The sequence below is a fragment of the Podarcis tiliguerta genome, assembly GCF_965153285.1.
Source record: "Podarcis tiliguerta genome assembly, chromosome: 3".
NCBI classification, from domain to species: Eukaryota; Metazoa; Chordata; class Lepidosauria; order Squamata; family Lacertidae; genus Podarcis; species Podarcis tiliguerta.
In genome coordinates this window covers 60,248,919-60,262,036 of record NC_139536.1, presented here as the reverse complement: position 1 = coordinate 60,262,036, position 13,118 = coordinate 60,248,919, and the positions used below count along the sequence as shown (strand labels likewise).

Here is a 13,118-nt window from a genome sequence, read left to right as displayed (position 1 = left end):
GTATAATATAGATGTCAAATGACAAGCATGTTATAACTGACGAGAATCACCAGCTAGAAAGAGTACATTGAGTATGACTCACCTAACAGCTTTTCCCGTTCTTCTCTCCGTTCTCGAGCAAGTCGCTGCCTTTCATCAACTTTCAGTACTGGCGCAGGGTCTATAAAATAGAAGAAGACTTGAGATGTCATATTAGAAAAAGCAACATTCTAAAAGCAATTAACAAGCAACTGTAATGTTATCATTTAAGACCTTTCACATATCATCACTTTCACATATTTAATTGTTATGAACTTGGGATCTCTCTGTCTAAAGAAAAAAAAGAGAACCACTGTGAATGGCATCCAATTAATTCTTAGAATAACACTTAAGGCCCGGTTCCCAAAGAGGTGGTCAGCTTCTGTCTGTGTTGCAGCACTTCAGAAAGCAGGTGGGACTGGATGTTCCCATATAAAAATCCTTTCACATAGAAAACATATATATATAGGGTTTCTCTCTCTCTCTCTTATAGACGAGCAACCGTTCACATGAGCGCCACCCTTCAGTGTGAAGTAAAACTACTGAAACACTGAATTTCTACCTATGTGAGAACTTAACAGGCCATTGGCTGGATCCAGAGAAACACCAGCGATGGAAGAGGTAGATGGAAGGGGCTTCTGTCCAGTTTTCAGGGTTATCTTCTCCATCTTTATTCCCCTATCCTGAAGCTCCACCTATTCAATTGGGTTTCCTGACCTTCATGTGAGGTTGTTTGGAGGCTTTGGGGGTGACTGGGGGGTGAAGGGAGTCAGAAGGTCACCTTCCACACCCCTTCTTCCACTACCATTTCTCAAGATCCAACCTCAAGTGTTAGATGTTCAGGGATTTACTTACTTACTTACTTACTAAAAACCCTGGTCCAAAAAACTGCTCAAATTACATACCAACAGCCTGTATACACTGCAGCATTTACCAGAATGGTTTGTTCCATGCAAACCACATGTGAAAGCATATGTTGTACACCATCGTGATCTCAAGAACAAAAGCTAACTCTTCATACACAGTACTTCTCAGACCTCAAAGATGGTGGCATTATTTAACTAAGCAGACTTATTTTCCTCTGTTGTCACAAGCCATAGATCTTGCCTTTATAACTTTTGTTTTAGGGGTACTGAATGAAAGGTTAATTACTTGGCAGAATGCCCAGGTGCCAGCAACTGTGTTATGGGTACAACTGACCAGCTGACGTCCTGTCACTCGATATATAAAATTTAAGATATGCAATAGGGGAATGAAACATTTCACAGGACTTGAGAGTCCTTTATTTCTCACAATTTATAATGAACTGCCTTTCAAATCTGAGCTGAAGAACAGAAGGCATTCAGACAGTTGTTAAAGTGAACTCTTTCCTGATTCATTTAACACTGTGCTTGCCAGAGGGTAGAAAAAAAGGAAATGTGCAGCTAGGACAATATATTCAGTAAAGCCTAGCAGTGTATTTGAATCCTGTAAAGTAAGCAAAAGAAAACTGGAGTGCGAGACTGAGCATATACAGAATTTCATTTCACCTGGTGCTTATGAAATACATTTACAATACTCAGCACTGGAAGTGCAGAGACCCAAGTGCATCTGAGCACACTCACAAAGAGATTGGTCACGGTATGACTGACCCTAAGCTGTATCGTATAGCTTTGCAAAGGAATAGTTTGTCTGTACATACAGTACGCCGTCAAAGGGAACATCAATTCCCTGGGTTTCATGACTTTGCAAGAACTATTTCTCACTCTATGTAAATGCATAGTATAATATACAAATACAGTATCAGTTTGCCTATGTTGTTTCAATGTTTCTTGTCTATATCTGAAAATACAGGTCTAATTGATGCATGATTGCTAACGTGCAGGTCCTTTTGGATCTGGAAAAGGGCAGAAATGAAGAGGAACGGGAGGCAGAATGGGGGGGGGGCACAGTTATACATGCTCTGCTAATGCATGCGGGACCAGAAACGGACCCCCCCCCCCATGAAATGGTTGCCGTCTGTAATTAAAAGTTCAGTGACACCTGTGACTGAAAATACCTGTGAAAGAGGTGAAATACATTGTTAATGGGGTTTTAAAAATACATCTCCAGGCTGGTGAAAGCAATGAAAAGTTCCCAAACTGATACCTGGCTTGGCTCCAGCACTGCTGGCATTCTGTCCTAAAGCGGCAGAGGTGGGGCGGCTGGATGGAGCAGCTTTTTTGTCCTGCACCACTTTGGAGTTTTCAGATACTAAAACAAAAAGAGGGAGAAAAGAATATCAGTTAATCAGACCACTACTACTGAGTCAAGCTACCTTTCTTCTATTCACACAAACCTTGCAAAAGCCAAGGCAAAATTTACTACGCAGTACAACTCTGCAGAAAGGGGTTCAACGGGATTTCCGTTGGCTAGGAATTCAGGGCCTTCTGCTCATTCCATGGCTATTAGAAGTGGAGTGGATTGTGCAGAATGAGCAGTTACATCTATTTGTGCAGGCTGTAGAATTTGAGTTACATGAGCAAGTTTTATTTTAAATTCTAGTACAGACTACACACAACCTGATAACCAAATACATGCTGCCATTATGAAATATGCAGTCCTTCTTTATTGCCTCTTGCCATCTCTTTTCTTCCTACATATTCTCCCTATTCAATCATCCCCTCCACTACATATGAAATACAAACCACTGCCATAAGAAATGGGTAGTAATTAAGATAACGATACCTGTACACACCATATGGTCCAATACTAGAAAGGGGGCATCTCAAGACTCAAGAGGGAAGAGCCATAGCTCAGTGAGAAAGACTCGCACTCTGAAACCCTGGAGAGCTACTGCCAGTCAGAGTTGACAATACTGAGATAGAATGGCCATTGATACAACTTGGTATAAAGCTCTCCCTATCTTCCAAAGAGAGAAGCTCTCTTCTATGAACCCCTCATGGGGATTTAATAAACTTTAAAATCCACTAGTATCTGAAAAGGTTTTATTGTTTCTGGGAAGTTCAAGGTTAATCACTTCCTTAAAATTGGCAGAAAGCACCAAATGTTAAATTCAGAGACTAAGCTGCTGTATTTGAACGTGGTCCAAAAACAAGTACTTCAGGAGAGAGTCAGCCAAATCAATGTGGGGGGAAAGGGTTCCCTGATGTAGTCTGAAAATGTTCTTACAAACATAAGCTACTTTTAAAATAATCAATGAGTACAAACATTTATTATTACAAACAGGGCAATGATTTACACTTCCATCTGCTTAATTCCTTTCCCTGTGCCGACATATTTTTATCCATCAATTAACTCAGGCAGCTCCCAATTTTCACTGACAATACACAGCCATAGGAAAGCGTTCTTTGCCTATGCGCTCTGTTCGCTTAGGATCCGGTCCCTCAGCAGGCCAGTCAACTTGGAAAGTGTTCTCTGAATGTGAGCAAGATTCAGAACCACTGCTTTAGATTAACAGCCCTGGAACTGTCCAGCAGGTGAGCTCCACTGCCTCCGCTGGAGCTGTTACTGAGTCCAGCACACCTGTTGCTTCTGGTAGGTGCTTCATTTGCAGTTACCCCCCCCCCTTTTAAGGTAATGCAAATGGACGCTTTGTCACATGAGATTCCATGGGAACAAATATCTCATGGCCACTGCCAAACTTCTATTTATTTATTATTTGAAACAGTATTATCTTCGGCAGCTAAAAAACAACTAACCAATGACAATATACCTTTTTTAAAAAAATAATGTTTGATTAAAGAGAAAACATGAGCAAGGCCACAATCAAACTAAATCAAACTAAACTAGAATTTTAAAAAGTTCTGGGAAGATATAAAGGTCCTCCTGCAGCACTTAAAGGTAAAAAACATGACACTCCCAAGCACCCCCGACTAGGAACCACAACTGAGAAGGTCCTGTCAGCAGACACCACCCGCCAGTCTTCAGGCAACAGGAACACCTAGAAAAGAGTCTTTGTAGGTGATTTTAACACACATGTGTCATGAACTGAGAGTCAGGCTCCTCATCAGGTGACAGAGGCTGAAAGGAAGAGCATGCAGGGCCAGCCCCAGAGGCACTGGTGCCAGATGAACCTGGGGTAGGAGGTGGTCTCTTCCCAGCCCATGAATGTGCCACTGCTATCCTCTCTAGAGCACCCTAAAGCCTCTCTAGGAGACCCTAGAATACCTGACCCTCCCTTGCTCTGTTGCAATAGGAGTTTTGTAGAAAAAGATTGAGTCCTTTTAAGTACAGCAGCATCCTGCAGCACAGGTAGCACTAACAGCTATTTTGTACCTGGTGCTACTGCTGGAGAAGGGCTCAATTTTAGCTTGCTCTGTGTTTCCCAGAGCTCTAGCCAGAACCCTGTGGGCCACCTCGCCTTGTATCCAGTCTGAACATCATCTTGTCCTACACCTGGCCATGCTGCAGTGAGAAGGACAGTGAGCAGGTTTACATGCAGCAGCCATTGTTATACTGCACACACAGGATGCTGAGCAACAGATGCAAACAGAATGGAGGCCAGATGAGCTATTCTAGATTATTTGTACTTTCTATTATATGGTTTCATCCCTTCTTTTCTTGTGTTTTAAACCAACCTAAATAATAATAAGTTTAAGGCTGTAAACCAGTAACAGAACTTTAACTATTGGAATTATTGTACTGTGTTTCGTGTTTATGTGCTTTAAAAGTAAAGAAGTAAATAGTTTTAGTGGTCTGTTACGAAAGACCCATTTGCATGTGCAAAGATTCAGAATAAATTGTCTTCTGAAAATTTACAGCTATATAATTCCTGGGGTAGAGATTCTTTGCATCAAATTTTCTAGGCACATGAATCCCTGTGCTCTTCCATAAAATCATGCATTTTGTTATGTAACCAGGAGACATCCTGTTGGTTTCAAAGCCTTGATTTAAGTCACGGAAATGTAAATCCGTAGTAAAATGAAACACCATAGGCCTCATACAGTATGCAAAGAACAAAATTTCAGCAATATTTTATTAAATAAGTTAGAAATAAGCTCTAGGCATGAGCTTCACTAAGTATTCTTATGACATTCTATACTCACTGAATATACCAAATAGTTTATTTCCAATACTCCATGCATGAAATTTTAATGACTCTGCTCTGGAGACAAAGCCAGCAATATTAAGGGAATATTAAGGAAATAGTTCATATTGCTGCTACATATGATGAGGGACTTTGCTTATATCAACACAGAAGAAGGTAGTCCAGACAGACACATATAGTTTAATGAAATCGGGAAAGGCAAGACTATTGCTCACAGCATGGTATCATCAATGGTTATTGACCTGAAAACTCATCTAAAATTAGTTCAATTATTAACATATAAATATATTCTATACTTCATCATATAACCTCATACGTCTCACTCAGCAGTCTCTAGGCTATTAAGAATTGCACCACAATAAATACTTCACTCTTTAAAATTGCTAAAGGACTTCTTGTTGATTTTGCTATCAAAAATGAGCATGGCTGCACTTCTGGAACATATATTGTGCCAGAAAACACTGTCAAAAAATTCAAAGGAAAATACACAGGCTGTCTTTACACATCACAGTAAACCATAGTTAATGGCTTGCCATGAACACACAGATGGCTCCCACTTTACTCCTCTCTTAGTAGTAACAAGAAACTGCAATGCTTGCCTTACAACTGCATCCAAACCTGGGAGTGTGGATTGTTCATGCAAATTATAATTTAGAGTCAAGCTCTGAGTGAAACAAACTACAAATTCTGCTTTCTATGTAACACTAAGCCAGGCTTGTGGTTTGTCGCTCCCTCTAGTGCTAGTGTAGGAGCAAAGGAGAAACGATCTCCATGTTCATAGTAAACCATTAACTATGGTTTATCGTGACATGCAAACAACACCATATTGTTCACAAACACACAGTCATTGTTTAAAATTAGCTTTTGAATGGTGTCTTGTTAGGAAGCCATTAACTACATCATGTAGTCTGGGAAGCTACGATTAACTGCTGCTTCCTGGTTTATTTCCCCATTTGAGCAAAGGAATGAAAGAAGATGGACAAAAAACAACATCTCCAAAACAAAACTGTGTGGGTGCAAGATGCTCATGCAGATCCTGATTCATTAAGTTTATGTGGCCTTAAAGAGCTGGTAAAGAATGTGTCAAATATTCAAAAACAAACCAGAAGTGGCTCACTGGTTGGGGTGGACCCACCATCCCAGCTTCCCAGCAAATGGTCACTGTTGCTTGCCAGGAAGGATGCAAGGGTGAGGTGGCAGGGAGATCAGCGTGGGGCAAATGCACTGGTAAAACTCCCTGCTGTCTGGCCACTCTCCTCTCCTTCCCAGTAACCAACAGTGACCCACCTGTTGAGAAGCTGGTGCTATGGCTCCACCTCACCTGGCAACCAACTTCTGATCAAAAACACACACCACAATATAAGTTGTGAACTGGGAAACAATTCTTCCTAGGAATCCATTCAGAACAAATAAAATGATTGGTTCCATACTCTTAAGCACCTCTGAGACCTTTCTTCAATCATCTAAATGTAGAATTCAAACACAGAACCTCTACAGCCTCTAATATTTCCACCAAAGTCTTTCTTTGCGGCTAAGATTCTTCTAGTAATGTTTACTCAGAAGCACATTCTGTTCAGCCAATCCCCCAATGTTACATAAAAAGCTTTCTGCGTATAGTTTCTAGCCTATTTTATCAATTCCCGTTGGATGTGGCTAAGGGAATTTCCCCATTGTTTTTTGTTTAAATTTTGATTTAGGATAATACGGCTGTTTCACTATATAAAAATGAAAAGAAAAAGGGAATGGAAAGTACAGACACCACTTCGGATGAGAAACTGATAACCAGGGGCAAATAACACTACAGCACAATCCTAAAATAGGTTATCTGAGGAGATATACAGGATATTCATTAATGCTCCCTGAGCCACAGTCAACAGGATGGGGAAGAAAGGGCAGAGCCAGCAAGGAGGAAACTTTTAATTAATAGCCCTGAAAGATGTTTGTCTTTCCACATTTGACAGGTTTGGACTAAAATTGCATTTTAACCTTTCTTTCTTTTTTAAATGACACAAATCAACAGGTCCATGAAAAGATGGGAGGACAGAAAACACAACACTGGGATGTAATGATTTATCAATGACACAATTTGGGTTCTCCACAAAAAAGTGAGTAACAAGGCTGACAATATCAAAGGGGAAGCTAGTGCAGAAGCAACCTGATTCCTCTTCGCTAGCTGTCTGCATATGTGTGTGTGACTTAGGCTGTGCAACACAAATGACTATGTAGGCAGTCATGATGACTCTGTCTTCAGATTCTATCCTAGGTCACAGCAAATACACCTAGGGAGAGAGTTCCATAGGAGCAGTTCAAAGGAGTGGAAAGAAGAGCCATCTGCCTGAGCTCAGTGGGGGGTGACCTCAGAATATGATTTTCTTTAGCAGGTAGGACATTTAGGGCTTCAAATGTAAATATCAGCACTTTGAACTGGACTGGAAATTAACTGGGAGCCCACTGAATGTCCTTTAACATTCAGTTAAAGAAGACTGTAGCAGTAACAATCTGTCAAAAGGCAAAACCACATGCAAACACTTCTTGCCATTCACTAGCATGGATGTTACAACACAGATTAACGTACTCTCCAAAACGCAATGCAGCTGTCATAGCAACTGAACTGACATTGATGAAAGTCACTACAAGTTATCGAAAACATTAGGGCATCCATCAGCAACGCTGGATCTGAAAACATCTGAAAACTAAACCTGATTCTTAAGACGGTATAACTCCATCTCAGTTATTACGCTTGTTTGGTTTTTCTCCTCTAGAATCAAGGAAGATTACAATGAATTGTTATTGTTGGAGCATTATGCTTCAGTCATGAATGAAGGCTGTGTCATTGTCAAACTGAAGTTGCCCTCTTGGGTTGAAAAGCATCTTTTCTAGCTTCCCTAAGCAGTTTTAATGCCAGCCAATATTCAATTCTGCAATGAAAGTTTTGTTAGCTGCTCCTGCGCCTGCCACCTTGCACTCATCCAATCCTAAATTTTATGACCAATGTTCCTTGTGACATGCCTCCTGCCCCAAGAAAAATTTAGAAACCCCTGAAATCTCATAGAAGAGACTGAATAAATGGCTGCCCACATCACAGAGCAGGGGGGCAGGAGCTAGAAGATGATGCAAGTATATAAGATGGGCCCAAGTTCAAAAAAGGGTAAGAAATGCCTAATTAGACTGTTCTTCAGAAGCATTGGTACATTAAAAATGAAGGCACATATACTAATTTTAAATGGAAAGCAATGAATAAACATGCCAGATGTATGAACCAAACTCATCTAAAAAATAAGAGTTGTATTTTAGAACAAGCCCTGAAGCACATGAAAACCTACGAAATCACCTTGTCCCCGTATGTGACCTCCCAACCACTTCAGTCAGCAGAATTGGCACAATTACAGGTGCTACATAATGTCTGTTCCTGGTAATGCAAATACAAGATCCAAGGCTGAGATCCAAGGCTGCCTTTGCTTTAGTCAGTGGAACAGTTTTCTGCTTGTGCAAAGCAAGGAATCCATTTTTTGCCAGCCCTGTCTACATACTATCTCTGTGTGATACTTTATGCTGTTCTGAAAAGTCTCCCAGGAGATTTCCAGAGGCTATAAGAGCACAAGTGAAAATCAGGTATCTGTCTTGTATGAGAGGTTCATGGTCACAACTGAATACAATCCAGGGCACTAGCAACTTCATCCACTTGTAATACTAGTGACATGCAAAAGCAAAAAGCACTGCCATTTTAAAGAAATTGTATTAAATTTTTAAATTCTGCCAAAAACACTTCAGTTTCTGTTTATCAAATCTGCATACTTTTTTCATAAAAAATAAACCCTGATCATTAGAGTTCTAATTCTGACCCTCCTTATCTGTATCTGTTTCATCTACATCTATAACAGTAATCATATAAAAATGAAGCTTCATGTTGTTCCACCACTGGCCTTCATGTTTTTAATATGATCACAATGCTTTCTAGTTCAAGGATAGGTTAAAACAGCACAGAACCCACTTCTACTTGCAAAGATGTGGTAAGGAATTGTTTTCAGGCTGCTTTAATTTATAGAAATCGTGCTGCTTTTATTAAAGCAACCTTGGTTTTGAAATGAACTGTTTTATGAGTTTGCCTTTGGGTACTGCAGCTAAGAAAACAACATTCTTTGAAACACAATGTTTAATTTATATACAGTGCAAGCAGCTACAATCCTAAGGAACAGTAAGTAAAAAATGCATTTGAGGCAGAAGACCTGAGCAATTGCAAAATGCCTTCATTCATAACAAACCTCTCCTCCCTGCATACAGCTGTGTCATCCTATGTTTCACCTGGCTTAATTCATGTTATGACAATCTAACAAAATATTTCAGCAATGTCCTGATTTAGTCAATCCTGGTACAGGGAGTGACAAGGTAATTCATCTGCTATATCAACATGATGATGTGAGTGTCACAGCATATTAAAATCTGGCACCAGACGCAGATATTTGCAGCAACAAGTCTCAAATGAACATTATTCAGTGGCGGTAGCAGCAGGTTAGAGCCAAATAGAATATAAAACAGAAAAATCTGTGTCCCTGGTATTTTTTGAGATCAACTCAAAGCAAAGACACAAGATAGTAGCAAGAAATCTCACCATATGCAGTACATTAAAATGAATTGTTTCCTTTACAGTTTGAAAGATATACCCTTCTCTTTTTTCAAAAAGTATCATTTATACTCCAAAAGAGTCCATATTCTGTTATGATAGAAGGACTGTGAAGGCACATTAAAAACATCTGCTTTTCTGTTTTAAGAATCAAAGAGACATAAAACAATTTAAAAGCAATACAATTGCATCAAAAATAAACAAAGCCATATTAAAAGCAGACCTTAATACAACAGAAAACAGTACATCAGTATAATGAATTAAGCTGAAATCCATCCCTGTATTGGAGGAATGAGAAGCACAGAAAAATAAGGGCTTTAAAAATCATAATTTAATTGTTTTACGTCTATAAGAGATGGTATAAAATTAATGAATGGTATCTCCTGTCCCTTCAGGTCAATTGCATTAATATTGTACACTCTCTCTCTCCCTCCCTCCCTCCCTCTCTCTCTCTCTCTCTCTCTCTCTCTCACACACACACACACACACAGTATCAAATACTGCTCTGGCTAAGCACTTCCCATAATAATGAAGATCATGGCTTCCACACCACACTTTCCTGATTGCCATACTGCAGTACATTAAGATGAAACATTTTGATCTACATCTTTTTACTTTAAGCCATTGGGTCTCAATCCTACACAGATCCATGGGCAAATAAATGCCATTTTTTTAAAAAAACAATGTTATTTGCTTACAGTTGTATATGTTTTGGGGCACAAATCAATTTAAACCAGTACTCAGAATGGACAGGATGGATTTAATTCTTGTTAACCTGAAAATAATAATGGATTAGATGCAAACTTGTGTCTAGCAGAGTTCTATCTGTGCAAGAGGAAAGGGTTAGGAAATGAGTTTCATCCATTCCTCTTCTCCTGTGCAGTCTCCTGCCCTGTGCCTTCTCAAAAACTACTGGGGGGCTGGCAAACTGCCTGGCACAGCCTGGAAGGTGGTGCTGAGAGAAGCAGAATTTGTGAAAACTGCTCTCCCTCCCTCCTCCCACGTAGAACCTTTGCTGGATCACAGCACTTTCTATGGAGAGAGAAAATGGAATTCTTCCATCACAGAGGCAAAAGCCTGGCTCCAACCACAAAAATAATCAACTTACATGCAGCATATTACTTGAAGTCTAAAACACATTAGTTCAGTAATTTTAGCAACAATCTACAGGATTGCTAATAGGCAATTATTATAATCCTTGGATAAAGGAAGGAGGTGCACCAACACCACAAGGGAAAAAACAAATCACATGTTTGGCAAAGAATGGGTGAAATAGATCTAGAGAACAAAACTCCATCTAAAGTATTAAACTTCTGGAAGCCATTTTGTATATTGCACCCAACGAGAAACCATGGTAAGCAGCATAGATGGAAACTGCAGTCTGTTACAGTCCTTTGCAGCAGAAAGGGTGGGTGGATAGACGATTTTCTGGCTAGGCTTTACTAAGGCAGAGATTTTAGAAAGTGACTATTGTCTCAGCTCTGCTTCATATATTCACCAAGAAATGAAATAGCACAGTAGAGGACAGAGGTGTGACCATTAAGGTAACTTGCTGGCTGGGATGCAAATATGGCAGGGAGAGAGCAGGTGGCTTTCCTCTCCAATGGTATTGCTGCTCTGGTTCTTGATAAATGCATAAATCAGGGCCTGAGGTTTATAACCAATATGGGATTTGAGCTGTGAACTATTTCACTCTTGTGGTATTTGAGAGAAGAGGAGGAATATGCTGCACTCTAAAAGCTTTTAAGAAATGAAAGCTGCATTCTAAAGCAAGGATGGGAAATTTGTGGCCACGCAGATGTTGTTGGACAAGAAAGAAAGAAAGAAAGAAAGAGTGAAATGTAAAATACTGAACACATTTGTATGCAACTTGCAACAAAAAGCCAAAAAACAAGGCAAGTAAATAGCTCCTTTATCACTGCTTCACTTGTCCATACTGCTTTTAACAATACTGCACTCTAAAAGCTTTTAAGAAATGAAAGCTGCATTCTGCCTTTCTGGAAAACAGCTCATCTTACACAGCTTTCCTTTTTTAAAAGCTATGTGTCCAACAATTTGATATGCTGTGCTGAAGATTAATGTATATAAAATTAACATCTATCGAAAGAAGTAGAGTCAGCAGGACTATAGAGATGGCTACTGTTCAAGATCCGCCAATTTGGACTCTCTAGACAGTAGGTTGATAAAATTACGGCTGACTGTTCTTCCCCTTCTGCTATCAGATCTAATGCTTCCTCGGTAATATTTGTTCTGGTAAGCTTCACCTAAGTATTACTGTTGGGAAATTTTCCTGCCTCTGTTTAAATCAAGTCTAAGAAGGAACAGAGGAAGCTGTTTTATAGTTGAGTCAGACCATCTAGCTCAGCATAGCACACACAAGGGACTGCCAACTTTGGGGAGGGGCATGGGCACACCAGAAAAACAGTGGTGGGCACTCTTTAGGCACTGCAACAATTAAGATCCCCCAAAATTACCCTTTCCTCAATTCAGCTTGAAAAAGCCTTCCATTGCCAACAATAGAATACTTCTTTGAAGCCTAATTGTGGTGGTGGTGGTGGGACTTTTTCAGCAAGGGGAGGGGGTTTCACAGCTTCGGAGAGAATACTTAACCTTTCCGTCTGCAGATAGCTCCCCCAACACCAACCTGCACTGTGATTAGGCTTGAAATAAGCTTCTATTTGGTACACTAGAAAGTATCTTTCAAATTTAATTTTAGGAGTGAGAGGGGTCTACCTTTAGGCATGAGGGAAAGCCTCTGTTGGCCCCAGAGGATGTGCACATTGGACAACAGCAGTAATGTCTAAATTGTACTATTATTATTAGTCCTTTCAGTTTATATGGATGTTTAAGAGGATCTCTTATCTAATAATTATCTGTGCTGCTCTGAAATGAAATTCATTTTACTGTATTTTTTCCTATATGACTTTCATTTGTGAAACTTTGAGGATGCTGAATACCTCTTAGAGATTTTATTTGAAATGTGAGGCGGCATATAATTTCCCTATATAAATTTTGTTCATCTCTGTGAAAAGAGGAAAAAAACAAAGCATGTCCATTCATGTTTACTCAGTAAGTCCCACTGAGTTCAACTTCACTTACTCTAAAGTAACCAACTACAGGATTATAGAGTAAATTGTCACAATACTTTGGCTGCAATCTATACACATTTACCTGGACGCAAGTCCCATTGAAAGAAATGAGGTTTACTTTTGAGTAGATAATCCTAAGATTGTAGTATTAAAGGATGACAAATCTGTTATGGCAGAAGTTTTCATAAACATGAGTCCATCAATTTGAAAAATTGAATTATTTTCATTATGTATTGGAATGATAAATACTGTGATGAAGTGAATTTATATGCTATGCTGACAATATTGTAATAATTTTAATATTTAAACATGTATTTAAAGAGAGAAATAGAGAGAGAGACTGGAATTTAGAATTGGAATC

General features: G+C 39.5%; 1 protein-coding gene across 6 annotated transcripts in view; it reads right to left on the bottom strand.

The window, feature by feature from the left end:
- The window catches only part of MAP7 (microtubule associated protein 7), a 99,354-nt gene that overhangs the window by 38,786 nt on the left and 47,450 nt on the right, over positions 1-13,118 (bottom strand). For all 6 annotated transcript variants that reach the window (XM_083434925.1, XM_083434927.1, XM_083434924.1 and 3 more), the window contains exons 2-3: positions 2,146-2,250; positions 83-160 (exon numbers count right to left, since the gene is read on the bottom strand). In XM_083434925.1, coding sequence (XP_083291051.1) covers positions 83-160; positions 2,146-2,250 — 183 coding nt within the window. The remainder of the gene's footprint in view (positions 1-82; positions 161-2,145; positions 2,251-13,118) is intronic.